At 40.5% G+C, this 20,794-nt stretch overlaps 1 protein-coding gene across 12 annotated transcripts in view; it reads right to left on the bottom strand.

Moving 5' to 3' along the window:
* The window catches only part of CACNA1C (calcium voltage-gated channel subunit alpha1 C), a 654,628-nt gene that overhangs the window by 205,218 nt on the left and 428,616 nt on the right, over nt 1-20,794 (bottom strand). For all 12 annotated transcript variants that reach the window (XM_077759249.1, XM_077759252.1, XM_077759241.1 and 9 more), the window contains exon 6: nt 474-632. In XM_077759249.1, coding sequence (XP_077615375.1) covers nt 474-632 — 159 coding nt within the window. The remainder of the gene's footprint in view (nt 1-473; nt 633-20,794) is intronic.

The raw sequence follows: 20,794 nt of genomic DNA, 5'->3' as shown, positions 1-20,794 counted from the left end.
AGGGAGACACCGAATCTGAAACAGGCTCCCGGGTCCGAGCAGTCAGCACAGAGCCCAACGTGGGGCTCACCCCACCAACTGCAAGATCACGACCTGAGCTGAAGTCAGATGCTCAACTGGCTGAGCCACCTGGGCACCCCGGGTCAGTTCTGATTCTTAAATTAAAATATTCAAGGTTGACTAGGTTGTTTCTTGAATCACACAGCTCATTTAAACTGTTTAGCAGTGCTGGACAGGAGCTTGCATTAGCTGTCCTAACAGAGATCTATTTTAGTAAAAAGAAAAGTTACCAAGAGAAAAACAATACCAATCTCTGCCTCTCACTTAACCATGGAATGAAAAGATGAGCCTTTGAATGGAGGGGGCCTTGCCGAGCACCGCTGGTTATATGGTTGCAGCTCACTCAGCTACAGGGAAAGTAGCAATGAGACAGTGAAGCCTCTTGAGAGCTGGCCTCTCAGCGTCTTCCTTACCTGCTATGCCCTCCTGGTTGTAGCAGGTCTTATGCATCTTCCCCATGAAGAGCTCCAGGCCAATGATAGCATAGATGATGATGACAAACAGCACTAACAGGGCAATATGCAGCAGCGGGACCATGGCCTTGATAATGGAATTCAGAACCACTTGGAGACCTACAATGATAAAGTTAGACAGTAACAGTGAGAACATCAGCTTCCACTTACTGAACCAAGTGCTACTCAGATGCCATACTGACATAATCTCGTGTAATCTTTTTAGCAATTCTACCAGTGATGTATCACAAGCCCTATTTCTTAGATGAGGAAACTGAGGCTTAAGGTCACATAGTCAGTGAATGACAGAACAGGGATTGATATCTAGGTTGGCCTGACTCCAAATCTTTCTTGGAGGCACATCCAAATGAAAGGACTGGCAGATGCTGTACTTCTAAGGGGAAGAACATGTTGTTTCATCCAGAACTCTCCAATTTTCTAATATCCTGTCTTAGAGACAACCTAGCATCTTTTTGTCCTAGACCACCATCTCATTACAGTGAGAATTAACTTTGACTAGACATAGCCCTGCAAGGACTTGCTTATCTCTCAAGGTGGGATTACGAGATGCTGTGGCTGACCCATGTGCCAGAAAACACAAATCAGCCTGGTTGTCAGGCATCTGGGAGGGGGGGGACTTCCTTTGTTGAAACTGATTCATACCCCCAGGTTACACGTAGGTGGTTGTACCTAAGACCCTCTCTGGATTATGTGAGTGGATCTCTCTTCCTGTAGATTTCTGGCCAGGTCACTTTCCCTCAGTGCCCATATCTGGAGAAAACTAGACCCCTCCATTGAAAAACCCCAATGAAGGGAGTTCATGTTGAATGGGTATGTAATTTCTATTTGGGAAGATAAGAAAGTTCTAGGGATAGAAGACAAGACCTTCTCTGGATTATGTGAGTGGACCTCTCTTCCTACAGACTTCTGGCCAGGCCACTTTCCTTCAGGGCCCATATCTGGAGAACATGAAAGCCCTCCACTGAAAAACCCCAGTAAAGGGAATTCATGTTGAATGAGTATGTAATTTCCATTTGGGAAGATAAGAAAGTTCTAGAGATGGATGGTGGTGGTGGCTGCACAATGCAAATATACTTAGTGTCACTGAACCATACATGTAAATTGGTTATAACGGCAAAGTTTGATATATATATATTACCACAATAAAAACTGAAAGTACTCAGATCCTGTTAGGAAAAAAAAGTAAATGAAAAATCCTATGTAGCATATCGGTTTTGTCAGTGCATCCCAAAAGTCTGTAGGCTTGTACTGTCATCTTATGGGAAGAAGGACCCTCAAACTTACGAGCTCAACCATAAATGACACCGACAATGCTCCCTGTTCAAAAGAGATTTTACAAGTTTTTTTTTTTTAATGTTTTATTTATTTCTAGGAGAGAGAGAGAGACAGCATGAGCAGGGGAGGGTCAGAGAGAGAGGGGGAGTGACAGACTGAAACAGGCTCCAGGCTCTGAGCTGGCAGTCAGCACAGAGCCCGACGTGGGGCTCAAACCCATGAACCGCGAGATCATGACCTAAGTGAAAGTCGGACGCTTAACTGACTAAGCCACCCAGGCGCCCCAGATGTTACAAGTTTTTATTTGCAAATCATGGAGAGACAGTTGCAGCCAGTCACCCCCAGACTATACCCAGTCACAAGAAAGCTTTCTGTCAGCAGTGAGTACACCAAGTCTTCATGTCCTAGGACAGAAGTTGGGGAAAGGGCAGGTTCTCCTTCCTTACATCTAGGCCAGTTATGCAGAAAATCTTGTGGCCACCTATGACACACATATAATAGGATACCCACCTGTGCATTACACCACATAGAGCACTTTTAGTGTCTCCCTCTGCCTGACCCCCCCAACCATGGACATCTTTCCACTGCTCCATGTATCAGAAGTTTCATCTTTGTATTCAGCAACAGCCCTCCCTCTGCACCAGGTAAACAAAGTCTGGGTCACCCTCTCCCCAGACCCCAAGGCAGCCACAGGTGTTTTGTGATTTGGTGGAGTGATTTTCACAAGGCTAATTAGAGGAATTCTCCCCAGTTATTAAGCCAAGATGGGGAGAGGAAAAAAAATAAAAGAAGAGAAAAGCTGGAATAATTTTACCTGTGAATTAATGAGAGTGCTTTGCAGCCTCCCATTAGAACAAGATGTTTTCAGATCCAAATGATTTCATTAATTAGCAAGTTGTACACACATTAGTGTTAAAGTATGCGAAGCCATGGAGGAAGTTGAAAACTGAAATGCAAAGCAAGTTTCAGAGGTGTCTGCTGGGGCGGGGAGTGCTTGAAGTGCTACTCACTGAAAGGGAGGGAGATGTCCAGATTCAGCCTACTCAGGACACTAGCAGGCTTTGCTATTTGGCCTTTAGTGCTACAGCCTCGGGTTGCAAGAAAGTGGTGGGAGACATAGAATGGGAATCTGTCCTCTGTGCTGCAGTCAAGCTGCTGCTCCTAGGATAAAGACCAGAGTCCTTCTTGTGCCCTTCAAGGTGCCCCTATCTACATCTCTGCCCGCTCCCATCCCTTGCTCCTCACTCTCCACACTCCTGTTTTCTTTTAGCCTCAAATATGCCATATGGGCAGACCTCAGAGATATGAGGGCTCGGTTATTCCAGCTCACTGCAATGAAATGGATATTGAAATAAAGTGAGTCAAATGAAGTTTTTGGTTTCCCAGTGCACGTAAAAGTTATGTTTATTCTACACTGTAGTCTATTAGAGTACAATAGTATTATGCCTAAAAAACCAATGTACATGCCTTAATTAAAAATACTTTATTGCTAAAAAATGCTCACCATCATCTGAGCTTTCAGTGAGTCATAATCACCAGATCACAGATCACTATAACAAACATAATAATAAAAAAGTGTGAAATATTGTGAGAACTACCCAAATGTGACACAGAGACACAGAGTGAGCAACTGCTGCTGGGAAAATGGCTTGACAGACTTGCTTGACACAGGGTTGCCACAAGCCTTCAATTTGTCAAAAATGCAACATATGCCAAGCACAATACAGTAAAGCACAATAAAACNTTGGTGTCCATATAACACCTAGTGCTCATCCCCACAAGTGCCCTCCTCCATGGCCATCTCTCCCCCGCTCCCCCATCAGTCCTCAGTTTGTTCTCATCATTTAAGAGTCTCTCATGGTTTGCCTCTCTCCCTCTGTTCTCGGCCCAAACATCTCTCTTCCTGGGGATCCTTCCCCAAGCTCCCAGATAGAAGTTCCCTCTCTTATATATCTACTAGGAACCATTTCCCTTCCTTTGGAGCATTAGTCTCAGTTCAGAATTCTATGTTCATTACGTGTTTTTTAAAGCATTTTTATTTGTCTCTCACACTGGGCTGAGTTTTGTGAAGACGGGGACTGCCTGCTCTTTTTGCTGTTTTAACACTGATGCCTAGCTTGGTGTTGAGCACATGGCAGGTACTCAGTAAGTATTTATTGAAGGAGAGATAAATTTTCAATTTAAGTAAATGCTCTTGCTCTTATGGTGCTTTGATGGACTTCACTGCAATGGAGTGTGCTGTACAGGTAGGGATGTGAACGGATAGCTGAGTTCCAGGGGCCAGCAAATTCAGGTAGAGACTACTGAGTATGCTACAAAGAGGCCACAAGGAAGTCCCAGTAGCCTGTGAGCTTCTTTTCAGCCATCACGGATGGCTGTTCCCCTGTCCCTATCTCAGCCAGAGGCCGTACCTCCCACCTGAGCACCCAGGCCAGGAAACCAACTGGGGAGGCTCCTCCCTCTAATTGGTTACCGAGTCATACAAGTTTGATTCTGAAGTATCTTTAGACAAGCATAAATTATTTTTACTATATAAATAATATATAAACAATCATATATTATAGACAAGGCATCAGAAAAAATAGAAAATCATTGAGAAAAATAGAAAATACTTATCACAGAGAAATTAGAAAACACGGGAAGCAAAAAGAAGCAGGAAATCAGGTGGAAATAAGATAGAATCTTTATTCCAGCCACTGGTATATATTTTGGACATTTTGATTCATGACTTGTTTTCCACTTTTCCATCCTCTTACTGTTCTTCATTCAGTTAACGATCTTATGTTCAGTTTTGCCCAATCTTCACACTGTAGTTAGAATGCTCATGTTTAAGCACAGACTGGAACGTGTTGCTTCTTTGATAAAAAGTCCTCTGATGATTCCCTATCAGGTAACATTCAACCTGCAATCTTTCATAGTTTGATCATATCTGATTCCAGTTTACATCTTACATTCCAGGAATATACTGCACTGTCTGAAGTTCTCTGGTTTCAAGCCTCCTTACTTCAGCACATGCTGTTCCACCTGCCTAGAATGCCATTCCCTAGAGCCTCGTCTGGTCTTCTCACCTTGTATCTCAGCACATAGTAGTGACTCAATGCACACAAAACTAAATCGCTTCTGTGTGCCTTAGAAAACAGAAATCACAATAATGAAGGAATTGGAAACCATGTCATTCAATAATCATTAGAAGAAACTAAAGATGTATTGTCAGAAAAAGATAAGACTCATGGAATGGGAAAAGCACAGGGAGGGAGGGTGATATCAATGATTTTCATAATTTAAATTGCTGTTTTGAGAAAGAGGAGTTGGATGAATTTGATGTAACCACTGGGATGGAACCATGACTAACTAGGAAGTTTCCAGAAAAGATTTAGATTGAACAGAAATGAGAACTATCAAAATGCTGGACCTATCTGAAGATGGAGTGGGATATTTTTTTGTTTGCTTTGTTTTATTTATTTATTTTTTTGAGAGAGAGTGAGAGAGCAGTGAAGAGGAGCAGAGAGAGAGAGAGAGAGATGGCATGAGCAGGGGAGGGTCNCAGAGAGAGAGGAAATCACAGACTGAAACAGGCTCCAGGCTCTGAGCTGGCAGTCAGCACAGAGCCCGACGCGGGGCTCGAACCCACGAACCGCGAGATCATGACCCAAGCGAAAGTCGGACGTTAAGCAGACTCTTAAGAGACCAATGTGGGACTAGATCCCATGACCCTGGGATCATGACCTGAGCCAAAATCAAGAGTTGGATGTTTAACTGACAGAGCCACCCAGGCACCCCTGGAGTGGGATGTTTTAAGAGATAGTAGGCTCTTCATTGGCAGACATGTGCAAGCATCAACTGAACAAGTTCTTGGAGGAGGTACCTTGTGGGCATTCTCAGGTGAAGAATTGCCCTGGCACACCAAAGCCCCCTATATCCTCATCAAGCTGTTCTGAAGACATTTCTGTGGGTCAGGTACAGCTCTCAACACTCTACTTGGATTATCCCATTTCTTCCTGGCAACAGCCCGTGAAGTAGGTACTATTATTAACTGTATTTTACTGATGAGAAAAGTGAGTCCAAGAAAGGTTAAATGGCCTGCCCATAGTTACACGTGTGGGGAGTGGTGATGTGGGGTACAGGACCAGGTAGCCTGGCTCCTGAGCCTGTGGGCTTTGCCACTATGCTAAATGCCTCCCCATAGCATAGACTGTGGTTTTCAGCCTTCAAAATCTATGTCTATAAAGCAGTAACATATGCTTGCAACATCTGTGGGAAAGGTGAGGAAGCCTAATCCCTACTTCCAGGAGAGTCCAGATGTTTCTAAGGCCAGTCCAGGAAAGACTTACTAGTTTCTGTGTGCTTTTCTTACAGACAGCCTGGGACAGCAGAATGCAGGCTGGTGTATGAAAGGATGGGGCCAGAATTCCTTCTTTCCAGTCCATCTACAGAACTTGGCTCTCAAGGGATATATGCCTATTATCTCCTTTTTAGAACTGGCTCACAACTGTCCCAGAAACAGTTCCTTCAGCTTGAGTTCTAATTTGGAAAACATATCGACATTTTTCCACCCAAGTGTTCTACTCAGATAAGCCATGTTTATGGCTGATAAGCAATTGCTAGTCCCTTCTTCAGGGCTGGCTGCTCATGCTGGGGGAATCAAATGGACTCTAGGTAAGCCTGCTGATCATAGCAACTGTTGGAAAATTTCCTGTGAGCACGAGATCAGTAAAGGCCTAAAAATATGATGGGTCTATTTTCCTAGCCTCAAATCAGGATACGAGATCTGAAAAATACACTTGTACTTATGGGGACAATAGGAGAGAATTTTGATATGCAAACTATACCAGAAAATGTGGAACATACAGTTCCACACAGGGATTAAACATATAATCTAGAAATCCAGTGTCTGATAATTTGTAGTTCATATCAGGTGACCTCCTTTTGGTAAAAGGAAAGTCTCCCAAAATGCCTGGCTGCTAGACCTCCCAGGGAGATGGGGCTTTGGGAAGCAGCACCATTCAATTCCAAGTTTAAGAAAAGGACAGAGATGGAGCTTAGTTGGCATGTATGGCTTTTCCTTTCTCCCTCTCTGTTGCTGTTAAGCCCTGGGCAAATGCCTGTGTACCTACCTGAAAATTCCAGGGTTGGAAAGGCTTAGAGGATCTGGAGTATATAAATTGTCCTGTTTTTTTCTTAAAAGATTAAGAGGAAACATCAATTACTGAAAACAAAATCTGACATCTTTTCTGAAGACAGTGTTGAGATTAGCTTGAAAATGCCCAGGCTGACTGAAGTTGGTGCTTCCGCACCTGTTTCAGATGGTCCTCCATGATGGATACACAGCTGAGGACACATCACTCTCTTTTGTTTTATAAAAGAGCATCTCATAGGGTGCCTGGGTGGCTCAGTTGGTTAAGCATCTGACTTTGGCTCAGGTCATAATCTCATGGTTCATGGGTTCGAGCCCCATATTGGGCTCTGTGTTGACAGCTCAAAGCCTGGAGCCTGCTTCAGATTCTGTGTCTTCCTCTCTCTCTCTGTCTCTCCTCTGCTCGTGTTCTCTCTCTCTCAAAAATAAATAAAACCTTTATAAAAAATAAAAGAGCATCTCACTAAGCCTTGCTTTGGTGATGGATTGTTCTTCTCAGGGCCCCAGGGGTCACATCAGGAAGGAGTTTGAAAATGATTTTGTGAGCAAGAGCCTGAAGAAGGAAAATGAATATTTACTGGGGCTGAAAGGTAATGTGCATAAGGGTTGTCTGATCAAGCACTAGACCTACAGACTCTGTTCTTTTCATGTAAACTCTATTCCCATATTCCTTCTTTTGAACTCAACTTTTAAGTTGTTCTGGTATAAAATGGGAGGAAAGGGAGAAATAATTAAAGACCCTCAAATTGGAGATCTTTGCTAATGTTAGTTTGATTTAATTATTCAGGTTCCACATTGACTTACAGTTTTTTTTTTTCCCCTTTTTGGTGACTAGTAATGCACACTTCACGNCCTCAAATTGGAGATCTTTGCTAATGTTAGTTTGATTTAATTATTCAGGTTCCACATTGACTTACAGTTTTTTTTTCCCCCTTTTTGGTGACTAGTAATGCACACTTCACATTCCAACTTTTGAGACTCCAATGTTCCAGCCAAGCATTTGGAAAGCAATAAAAATGATCAAGAAATCCTGGTCATAAAAATCGATAAGGAAACAATGCTAAGAATCACTGAACTAGGAGAAAAGATGTTTGGGTTTAGGAAATTGGGAATGTTGCACATTCCACAACCCATACATACCAGAACTATACACTGTTAACTTTGCCACCAAAACACTACTCCTTACAACTGTGTGGTGGTGGTAGGTCCAAGTTTCTCATAGACAGACTCAAAGTTTGTCAGAACAGGAAGAGGACTTTGGGATCACCTACTTCAATACTTTAATTTTCACTCATTCAAAAGATATTCATTAAGCTATGTTCTATGGGTCACCTGATGTGCTAGGGCTGGGTATACACTGGTAGATAAGAGGTCTGCAGGCACTGCCCTCACAGAGTTTGTAATGGAAGCCAATCATTAATTAAACAATCATACAAGCAATAAACAATTACAAACTTCTTAAGAGCTTTAAGGGAAGAGAATAAGGTATTACAAAGATCATCCTTTGGCATATACGGTAGAGGAAGACTTCTTCAAGAAGAATACAAGCTGGCCAGGTGAGTGGGCAGAGGACAGGTCCAGGCAGAGGGGTCTAAGTTCCAGGAGAGAAAGGTTGCCAGGACAGCTGAGGAAAGACCTGTGGCTCTCCTATCTGTCAGCCTCATGGTTTTCCCTTGGCTTTGTTCTCTGCCTCTTAAAAGACATTACTGAAAGATTTGGGAAACCAGCTTACTGCTTCTGTTTGAAGCAGAAATCATTTTCACTTTCAGAGAAAATAATTCAGGAAGCACATGAGAACGGCTCTGCTGACAACTTCCTCATTTGTAAAATGGAGGAAATAATCCTCTTCCTAGCCACAGAGAAAGCAGAGGAAGACAGGGAATTGGGCCAAGAGTACTCTATACGCATACCTTGTTTTGTTGCACTTGGCTTTATTGCACTTTGCAGATACTGTATCTTTTACAAATTGAAGGTCTGGTAACCCTGCATCGAGCAAGTCTGTTGGTACCATTTTCCCAGCAGCATTTTGCCCACTTTGTGTCTCTGTGTCACTTTTTGGTAATATTCACATTTCAAATGTTTTCATTATTATTATATTTTATTATGGTCACCTGTGGTCAGTGATCTTTGATGTATAATTGTAATTGCTTTATGGTGCCATGAACCCAGTTCCTATAAGATGGCAAACTTAATCAATAAATGTTGTGTACCTGCTCTATTGACTGGACATTTCCCCATTTCTCTTTATCTCCTTGAGCCTTCCTATTCCCTGAGACAATATTGAAATTAGGCCAGTTAACCCTATAATAGTCTCTAAGTGATTTTGTGAGAAGAGTCACATGTCTCTCACTTTAAATCATAAGCTAGAAATGATTAAACTTAGTGGGGAAGGCATGTCCAAAACTGACATAGCCTGAAAGCCAGGCCTCTTGTACCAAACAGCCAAGTTGTGAATGTAGAAGAAAAGTTCTTGAAGGAAATTAAAAGTGTTACTCTAGTGAACACACAAATGATAAGAAAGTGAAACAGCATGTTTGCTGATATAAAGAAAGTTCACAGGCCAATAGTGTCCTGGAGAGAAAACCCAACCAGCCACAAAATTCCTTTAAGCCAAAGCCTCATCCAGAGAAAGGCCTTGAGTCTCTTCAGTTCTATGACAGCTGAGAGAACTCAGGAAGCTGACTTCAAAGTTTCAAAGGACAGGTTGGCTTTCTTGTTGGGGGCCAATGCAGCTGGGATTTTATGTTAAATCCAATGCTGATTTACCAATCTAGGACCCACAAAAATTATGTTAAATATACTCTGTCCCTGCTGTGTAAGTGGAAGAACAAAGCCTGAATGACATTACAACATGGTTTACTAAACATTTTAAGCCCATTATTGAGACCTACTGCCCAGAAAAAAAGATTCCTTTCAAAATATGACTGCTCACTGATAATGCACCTGGTCACCCACGAGCTCTAATGGAGATGTCCAAAGAGATTAATGTTATTTTCATATCTGCTAACTGAACATCTATTCTGCAGCTCATGGATCAAGGAGTAATTGCAACTTTCAAGTCTTACAATTTAAGAAATATGCTTTGTAAAACTATAGCTGCCATTGATAGGGATTCCTCAGATGGATCTGGGCAGAGTAAATTGAAAACCTTCTGGAAATGATTCACCATTCTAGATGCCATTAAGAACATTTGTGATTCATGGGAACAAGTCAAAATATCAACATGAGCAGGGGTTTGGAGGAAGATGATTCCATCGCTCATGGATGACTTTGAGGGGCTCAAGACTTCAGTGTAGGAAGTAACTAAAGATGTGATGGAAATAGCAAGAGAACCAGAATTAGAAGTGGAGCCTGAAGACGTGACTGAATTGCTGCAATCTCGTGATAAAATAGGAATGGATGAGAAACTGCTTCTTATGGATGAGCAAAGAAAGTGGCTTCTTGAGATGGAATTTACTCTTGGAAAAGATGTGGTGAAGATTGTTGAAATGACAACTAAGGATTTAGAATATTACATAAACTTAGTTGAAAAAGCTGTAGTAGGGTTTGAGAAAACGGACTCCAACAATTCTGATAGAGGTTATACTATGGGGAAAATGCTGTCAAAGAGTATCACATACTGCAGAGAAATTGTTCATAAAGGAAGAGTCAATCAAACTAGTTTTTAATAAAGGTCTGTACACTGTTTTTTTAGATGTTATGTTGCTGTACACTTAATAGATTACAGTATAGTATACACATAAGTTTTATATGCATTTGGAAATGCATATAAATGCAAAAATTTAATTTGGCTCTCTTTATTGCAATATTTGCCTTATTGTGGTGGTCTGGACTGAACCTGCAATATCTCTGAGGATGCGCCCATAATGCTCTGATGGCTCTTTTGGAGGCCACCTTCACCACTAAGCTTTTGGCTGACTTGATCTAATTTAAAAGAGAGTTGTGGCACCACATAACATGCAGCCGATACAGGAAGCCTAGATAGAAAGAGATGTCCCCCAACCTCAAACCCAGAAAATGCTCTAAGATGGTTTAGACCCCATTCTTGATGGAGTCAGTGCTTTCCAGTGGAGTTGCTGGTGGTTTTATTGTTGACTTAAGGACCCTGAAGTGTGTCAGGGTGTTCATTAGGATGACATATCCCCATGTCCAAGTCTGAGGGAGGAGTCAGGACTGTCCTCACTGTAGGCCACACCCAGGAGTTTAGAAAACAACTCCTTGATTTAGGCTGGATAGCCTCTCCTTGTGGAATGGTGGGCAGAAAAACATACTGATTAGCCAGATGATGCTTAACTGAGAGGCTGGCCCAACCAAAGTGTGTTATGCCTCCTATGTTTTCCAACAAACTTTTAACCAAACTCAAGCAAAATGACAGAGCCACTACATGATGAGCCAATTCTAAGCTTCCTCACCAACCTCACCTCAGAACTGGATGCTGTCTAAAAGGAATATGTTTCCATTAAAACAGGTACTCAAGTAGAGTATTGTCCTTACCATGTCCATTGAGCCCATACTGCTCCTAGACCTCAATCACCTTGGACCTGGGACACAGATTTTGAGGAAGTGTAGATAAAATACCAGCAGCTCCTAGGAGAAGAATCTAGAATGAGGCAACTTTCCTTCTTCAGCTACTTCATTTCTCTGTCTGCCCTGGCAGAATTATCAAAGGAGCTCCCCTTCCCTAATGAAGAGAAACTGGTATACCCAAACAGTAGAATGGTCTTCTTCCAAGGGTCAGAACTGCCTTTCTCCAGGCCACCACATGTAACTGTGCATCCCCTACTTGTGAACCTATTGAGCACCTATGAAGTACCTTGCTAATTGATGTGGGAAGTGGGGGAGGAAGGGCAGTGCAGTGAAGTGCAGTGGTTAAAGCATAGGGATCCCTGGAGCCAAATGACCAGGTTGAATCCTGGCTCCACCACTTCTCAGCCAAGTGGCCTTGGACAAGCTATTTGATCTCATCTTAAAGTAAGGATGAGGATAGTAACTACTGCATAGTTGCTGTGCAGATTAAACAAGTTAATTCACATCAAGTACTCAGAACAATGTGTGGCTGATAGTAAATGCCATTATTATTGTAAGCATGTTCAGGGTATCAGTGGAACCCTAAAGCAGTGAATGTGCATACAGGTTACCTGTGATCTTGTTAAAATGCAGATTCAGATTCAGGCCATCTGAGGTGGAGCCTGAATTCTGTATTTCAGACCGGACCTGGGTGAGACCAAAGCTGTTACACCACCAGCACACTTGGGAAGCAAGGTCATAGAGAATGCTGGTTACCCTGGGAAGTCACAGTAATCTCATCCGGCCTTGCTGAAGGCTGAATGCTGCTCTTAAGCAGTTACTGGATTTTCATTAGAGTAGAGTAATCCTTGTCACATTGCCTTTTCAGGTAATTTGTATGATCAGTATTGTGTGAGGTCAACACTGGATGCAGAAAATACTAATTGATATCAAGGTCCTATAAGGTTCTTTACTATAATCTTTATTTTTATTTTTCTAAACACATGATCCTGGCAGAGAGTGACACAGGGAGACATACAGCTACACTGGGCTGCTGGGGAGCAGAAGTGATGTATGTCAGTGTCTTCTTCCAGTAACAATAGAAGTTATCTGACAGAGTTATGGAAGGGACTCTGATGATTGTGACCCAATCCTGCAATGTTACAGGAAGGAACAGCTTGGCATCAGTTTTTGCTCTTGACAGTGGGGCCTGTATCATTACTACTCTTACCAAACATCCATAAAGGTTACTGGCCAACCCATGTCTTTGCCCTGGTCATTATTTTCCTTGGATTGTTTGATGCCACTGATTATTCCATTTTTTTTTTAAACTCTCTCCTTCCCTGTCTCTGTGACAGTGTAAAACTATAGTTATTCTACTTCCATAGCTAGTTTTTTGCCTTCCCTTCTTTCCCTCCCTTCTGGACCTCTTTTAGTCTGGAGAATATTACAAAGATAAAAAAAAAATCCACTTGCTGCCCATGAAGAGCTGTGAGCCAGATGAAGAGGCAGACATGGAAACTGCTGATTGCAGAGGCAGGTGACAATGTTCCCTAAGAATTATGTCCAAAGAACTATGGAAACATAAAGGAGGGAGAGGAATGTATGTGTGAGCTGTACCAGTGGGTGAAGCTTCCTTGTGCCTTTTTATTCAGTTAGTCTTCCACCCCTTGTGTGGCCGTCTCTAACTCTCTTTTTCTCAGGAAATTTGTTCACCTCACTCCCTCCTAAGGCTTTAGTAGTCACTACCATTAGGTGGGCCCAAATCTGCAATTACATTTTCTTTGCCCTCTATTTTGAGTTCAAATCATATTACTCTATAAAGCTATTAGATATTTCTACTGGGTTCCATCTCCTCACACTCAAGAAATCTAAATCTGAACTCAGCCTTCTCCCTAAAGCCAGTCCCCACAAGGCTCAACACTTGGCAGTCACCCTGACTTACTCCTTCAACAACTGCAGATAATTCTTCCCATAGCTTTGTTATATCTGCTCTTCCCACTGCAGCCACTGCTGTCCTTGCCATCTCCTGCCTGGACTGATACACTGGGCTTCCTGTCTCCAGTTACCTTCAACCCCAACCCATTCTGCAGCAATTGACCCATTATTCATCCTAAAATTGCCCTGCTCAGGAACCTGCAGTGGTTCCATCACAGAGGGTAGACTCTAAACTTGCTTTTACATGATCTGAATTTAGTAGGTGCCTAAAATTTATGTGCAGAAAAAAATGAAACCAGGTTACAAATATCACAAAAGTAGGTTCCAGCAACAAAAAGGTAGTTACCAGGAGTGGGAAGGGGAGCAGTTGGTGGAGATGGACCATCTTGAGAAAAGATGTGATAAGGAAGGATTTAGGGATGTAAAAACTCTGACCTCACCCTCCTCCCTCCTGCTGAGCTTCTGCTCTGCACCCTGTTGATTGGATCCAACTGAACACTGAAAGGCAAGGTAGCCTTTTGCTGTATTCTGTATGATCAGCAACCCCCAGGCCTGAGAGCAGAGTGGAGAAGAGTGGAGAGTAGATATGGTGGTACAATGGAATAATGTAGGCAGACAGAACAATGAGTTTAGGGTAGTTGGCTAAGTATTGTTGAGTTTTTGTGTGCCACCATCAATCACCATTCTATTACGAATAATTACCCTATTTGGAAAACTTCTCAGTTTTGCAAGCCAAGAAGTCCCCTCCTAGGGAGGGTGATCAGATAAATGTCCTCTGACTCTAACTCACTAGCCAATCAGAGTTGGTCTTCATTTTCCAAAGTCATATCTGAATGACATTTAAAAATGAATGCTGTTATTGGCAATTCCAGTTGCATCTATCACCACCACCACCATCACCACTACCACCATCATCATCAACAACTTACCAGGTTGCAACTATTGACCTAATGGTTAACTTCTGATTCACATGAAGCAGTTTGGCCTGGCTAGAAATTAGAGGTGTGATAAAGCTCACAGATCATGTTTTGGGCTTTCATTTGACCCATGGAGCAATGAGCACTTTGAATGATTCATAGGCTTAATGGCTTTCAAAAGAAAATAGGTCTAGAACTAGGAAGACAGGTAGTTTTCTCTTGGATAAGTTTGTCACACTGAAGTTCAAGGGTGCCTGATACATTTTCTTACTGGAAGAGAGTCTTCCTATTAAGGGAGGAGAAACTCTTGCCTGGAATGGTTTCCTACAGTCTGAAGTTTTATTATTATTTTTTTACATGTTCTTATTAAAATGTCATTATTCATTAAAGATTTCCATTTCTTTTTAATTTAACCTTTACATATTAATAAATTTGTGGATCTCACCAAAGGAGGACTGTTGTCCTAGGAAAAGGCTGGCAAATACTCTGTTGCTTAATAAATTAAAAACTATTAAGTAATTAAAATATCAACCTTCATGTTGAATTAATTTTTTGTATTAGCAATATGGGTTAGAAAGAGAACCTCAGAGAAAAAATAATGTAAAAATCTTGATATTAGAGGAAAATAAATATGGCAAAATTGAGACAAGATGATCCAAAGTGAACAATAATAATATCAGTTACTGTTTCTTGAGGACTCAGCCTGTTCTGGGCACTGTGCTAAGTGCTTTACATATATCATTTCATTGAATTCTCCAATGATCTTGATAAAGATAAATGAATTGAGGCCTAGGCAAGACAGATAACTTGTCCAATGACATACCTGGAGCTGGAATTAAAAGCAAAGCCAACTTTACTTTAAAACCTCAACTGTTAGCTACTATCCAGGCAAGAATGGCAGATATACTGCACTACTTTCTGGTCCTGTGCCACGGCAGATGTTGTTATCCATCATGGCCTCTTTCCCTTCTGTCCCAGATGAGGCACTGCAATTCTTTTCAACAGTATCTTTCTCATGACAACTCTCATCCATTGGAAATCATTGGGATCATTATTTGCTACCCTTATATATGCTGCCTCCCTACTGGTGACAAACTGTATCTTTCTGCTACAGGCAGAATAGGAAGCAGACTTCTTTTGGCACTTGCCAATGATGTAGATGCATAGGCTTGCACTTTTTCTTTTGTTTTAAACCTTTTTAGAAAAAAATATGAAATATAGCAAACATAAAGAAAAGTACAAAAAAGAAAGAGGTCACAGAGTGTAATTTTTTTCTGAGAGAGAGAGAGAGAGAGAGAGAATCTTAAGCAGGTTCCCAGTGTGGAGCCCACCATGGGCTTGAGCTCATGACTATGAGATCATGACCTGGGCTGAAATCAAGAGTCAGAAATTTAACCAACTGAGCCACTCAGGCACACCTAGAGTATAATTTATCACAAATAAAGCCATATAACTATCACTCAGGTCAAGAAATAGAACATCATAAGCTTTACAGAATACCCACTCATGCCCCCAGCTGGTAGTACCCCCTCCTACATCTAGATAACCACTACATTATACTTCAGTGGCATGTTAAAATGTACTCTTTCTTACCAAAAAAAAAAAAAAATAATGAGTCTATCAATACATGTAGAAAACAATTTCATAAAATTTAGGATTTATTCTCCAATCTTTTACATTCTTTTCCTGTATTCCCTATTCTTTTGATTCTCTGTGCTTCATTCTCAGTATTTTCTCCTGATCTATCAATAGTTCAATCATTCTGTTTTCAGCTGTGCTAAATATTTTGTAAATACATTTACTGCATGTTTCATATTTGCTATTGTATTCTCCATTTCTAAAATTTATATGTGTTTTTTTTTCATATTTTCTGGTTCTCTGGAAAATAATCAATCTTGTTTTTGATCTTTTTGAATATAGTAAATGCAGTTATTTTCAAGTCTATATCTCACAATTCCAATATCTGGATCCTCTCTAGGCCCATTTCTTTCTTTCTTTATTTTTTTATTTTACAAATAGTTTATTATCAAATTGGTTTCCATATAACACCCAGTGCTCATCCCCACAAGTGCCCTCCTCCATGCCCATCTTCCCCCCTCCCCCCACATCCATCAGTCCTCAGTTTGTTTCTCAGCATTCAAGACTGTCTCATGGTTTGCCTCTCTCCCTTTCCCCCACCATTTCCCCCCTTCTTCTCCCCCATGGTCCTCAGTTAAGTTCCTCCTAATCCTCCTATATGTGCAAACGTGCTATTTGTCCTTCTCTGCCTGACTTATTTCACTAAGCATAACATCCTCAAGGTCCATCCATGTTGCTACACATGGCCAGATTTCATTGTTTGAGAAACATGTAGTATTCCATGGCATAGATAAACCACATCTTCTTGATCCACTCTTCCGTTGATGGACATTTAGGCTCTTTCCATGTTTTAGCTATTGTTGAGAGTGCTGCTATGAACATTGGGGTACACGTGCTCCTAGGCATCAGCATTTCTGTATCCCTTGGGTAAATTCCTAGCAGTGCTATTGCTGGGTCATAGGGGAGTTCTATTGTTAGTTTTCTGAGGAACCTCCACACTGTTTTCCAGAGGGGCTGCATCTCTGGGCCCATTTCTATTGTCCACAGTATCTAATAATTTTCATTCCTGTTATCTTATCTCCTTGTGTGCCTAGTTATTTTGTATTATGGGTTAGACTTTATTTTTGAAAAATTGTTTTTCAAAATAATTTGAGAACTTTGATGATGTTATCTTTCTCCAGAGAGGATTCATATTTGTTTTTGTCAGACATTTCTTTTTAAGTTTCAGGAAAGAGATTTAGAGCATGTTGTTCAGCATTTCTTGTTGTCCTCAGCAGGACATTTGACCCAAATTACTTCATGTGCCATTTAAGAAGGTAAAAGTCATCTGTATTTCTTAAGGAAGAAACTAAGGGAGTCTTCTTATTATAATTTCCTCTACGACCACCACCCCAGATCCAGGTAATTGGGTCTTTGAATACACAGGCATATTAAAAAGGGTTGGGAAAATCTCTGCTAATCAAATTCTTAATGCCAGATCCTGGATAGAGCTTTCTGGAGTGAGGTTTCTGTGGACTGGCTGTATTTAGAATGAAATACCTGATAATAAGATTTAACAGTAGGGAGTGATGGTTTGGTTATAGTCACTGTTGTTTCTTACTCTTTCCTTCAGAAATATGTAAAAGGTTCAGAAATTAAAAAATATCTCTATGATTTAGTTGGCAAATGAGATCTACTCACTATAGAGTTATCAAGTTGGATCAGTTACTAATTACTAGTGATGATTATATCTCCTTTTCCAAGAAATACTATTATACCCAGCCAATTCACAGCTTCCTTCCTCAGCTGTTCTTGAGGTAGAGTTTAACAAAGAAACAAGCTTGTTTATTGATACCAACTTATAGTGACTCTACACACTAGAGTCAATCTTTCTATGACACTCAAACAAAATATTCTTAGGATTCTATACTTACTTATTTCCCTTTCTGGCTCAAATAATTAATGAATCAATAGTGGCTTTGGCACTGGTCAAATTTTCTATAGAGGGAAAAATTTCTAAGCATTATGCTTAGTGTTTTGTTTAAAGAGATTTCAGATTTACTGGAAAAAATGCCAGGCTATTTTCTCTTCTGCCTCCAATAGCTGTGTGACTTTGGCAGTTATGTCACATTTTGGGTCTAGGTTTCAACATCTTTTTTTTAAATTTTTATTTATTTCTAGGAGAGAGAGAGAGAGAGAGACAGCGTGAGCAGGGGAGGGTCAGAGAGAGAGGGAGACACAGACTCTGAAATAGGCTCCAGGCTCTGAGCTGGCAGTCAGCACAGAGCCCGACGCGGGGCTCAAACCCACGAACCACGAGATCATGACCTAAGTGAAAGTCGGACGCTTAACCAACTAAGCCACCCAGGTGCCCCTAGGTTTCAACATCTTTAAAATAAGACATTTGACGGGAAGAAATCAGATGTAAAATTTGCTGGATTATTTTTTAAACATCTTAAGAAAGACTCTAGTACCTTTCCTTCTTCCAACTACCACAGTGCCTTATATACAACAAGCCCTCAATAAATGTGTGACAAATAAATATATAACTTATAGAATTATATATTACATAAGAAATAATATCATATGTAATTTATATAATGCTTGGGGAATAGTTTATATCTGCTAACATATTAGTCATTAATTTTGAGATTTAAAAATCAAGTATACTTCCATTCCTAGTTATTTTAGAGAAATTAGTAACAGATAAGCTCTTCTACCATAAAGATTTAAAAACTGAGCAAAAATATAAGAAGAAATTACTTTCAGAAAGTGGACATAAAGCAGCACAGGGCTATAATCCCTGAGAGAATTGAAACTCATGATGTAAACACCATAATTCTATGACTGGGAACAATTTTCTCATTGTAGCAGCAAGAGTCACGGTCCAAGCAGACAGACAACTGCAGCCCCACTGCTTTGAGAAAGTAGACATCAGATCAGAATTTGGGTAGCTCTAGTGGCTGTGATGTGACATCAGAGAGGGGACAGCTAGGTAGCTAAAGGGCCCTAGAAGTTTGTATAGGAGTCCTCTGTGTATCCATGCCTTAAGTCTGGGTCATACATGGCACAGTGAAACCACTGAAGCCTATCAAATAGCAGCTTTTATGGGGTTAAAAGCAGAAAAGAGATACTACATAGGTTAAGCAGCGCTAGGGTAAGAGTAGTGTCAAAGGATGGCCTTCTGGCCCTGAAGAAAACTGAACAAAGCTTCAGGGACCAATGAGATAAAAGATAATATAAAATGGCCTAACAGAAGTGTAATTGGAATCTCAGAAAGAGAAGATAAGTCAATATCTCATTAATACCTGGGCAACTAACTGAGACACCAGAAGGGGTACACCTGGAGTAAGTATTTCTTATGTATCCTATAGTAATACCAGCTCCTGACAAAGCCTAAAAGGAAGCTTTGGCAAGATCTGAAAGGCAAATGAAATTTGGAGGTGGGGAGGGAATTTACAGATAAACTGAAACCATAAAAAGAAGCCAAATGGAGATCATATAAATGAAAAGTAACTGAAATGAAAAAGTTATTGAATACATTTAATGAAGATGAAGACAGCAGAGGAAAAAGTGAGTAAACTGGAAGAATAATCAATAGAAAAATTTCAATCTGTGAAACACAGAAGAAAAAAACTGAAGGAAACTGAACAAAGCTTCAGAGACCAATGAGTTAATAGATAATATAAAATGGCCTCACCTAAATGTAATTGGAATCTCAGAAAGAGAAGATCTATCTATTTATCTTTCTCTCTCTCTCTGTCTATCCATCTTCAAATAAATAATGGCCCCAAATTCCTCAAACTTGATGAAAGCCTTCAACTTATGAATGAATCTAAAAAGCTCAGCAAGCTCCATGCAGGAAAAATATAATGCAAATCACAAGGCACGTTGCAGTCAATTGTTAAAAACTAAAAATAGAAAATTTATAAGCAGTCAAGAAAAAGAAAAAAGAAACATGTACAGGGAGAACCATGATAAGAATATCAATGACTTCTCATCAGAGACAATGGAGGCCAAAGAAAATGGAACAACATCTTTGTAGTTAAGAGAAAAAAAGTGTCAAACAGGAATTCTATACGCAGCAAAAATATTCTTCTAAAAGTGGATGAAATAAGAACATTTTCATATAAACAAAAGTGGACATAATTCTGTAGCAGAAGATCTGTATTATATAAATCCTAGGGAATGTCCTTCAAGGTAGAGGAAATCACACCAGAAGGAAAACTTAGATCTATAGAAAGGAATGGAGAGCATTAAAAATGGTAAATAACTGTGTAAATATAAAAGACTGTTTTATTTTTTCATAATTTACTTAAAAGACAACTGACTGTTTAAAGCAAAAAATATTAACACTGTGGGATGCAGGTTGGGTAAATGAAATTACACTATTATAAAGTTATTACATCTGTGATGACATACTTCAATGTATGAATTTTACTCTTCATTACACTTCATTAAAGTTAACTTTGAAAAAAATGTTTATTTATTTTGAAAGAGAGAGAGAGAGAGTAGGGGAGGGGCAGAGAGAGAAGGAGACACAGAATTCCAATAGGCTCCATGCTGCCAGTGTGGGGCCCAACCTGGGGCTCAAACCCACAAACCATGAGATCATGACCTAATCTGAAACCAAGAGTAGGACACTTAACTGAGTCACCTGGGTGCCCCATTAAAGCTAACTTTTAAAAATCAATTGAAGAAATTCCCCTTCCTTTTACAGTCCAAATTGGAGCCCAAGGTAGGTAGAGAGCTGAACCCACAGGTATATTACAGCTAATATTTGCTGAATGCTTATGTGTTGAGCACAGTCTAAATGCTTTACAAGCATTTATTTATTTAATCATCACAATAATTCCATGATATAAATGCAATTTGGAACCCCATCTTATAGATCAGGAAACTGAGGCATACAGCTAATAAGTGGTGGCTCTGGG

The sequence above is a fragment of the Crocuta crocuta genome, unplaced genomic scaffold (genome assembly GCF_008692635.1).
Source record: "Crocuta crocuta isolate KB4526 unplaced genomic scaffold, BGI_CrCroc_1.0 scaffold72, whole genome shotgun sequence".
NCBI classification, from domain to species: domain Eukaryota; kingdom Metazoa; phylum Chordata; class Mammalia; order Carnivora; family Hyaenidae; genus Crocuta; species Crocuta crocuta.
The sequence above is the reverse complement of the archived record's forward strand: the minus strand, read 5'-3'. Positions and strand labels throughout refer to the sequence as shown.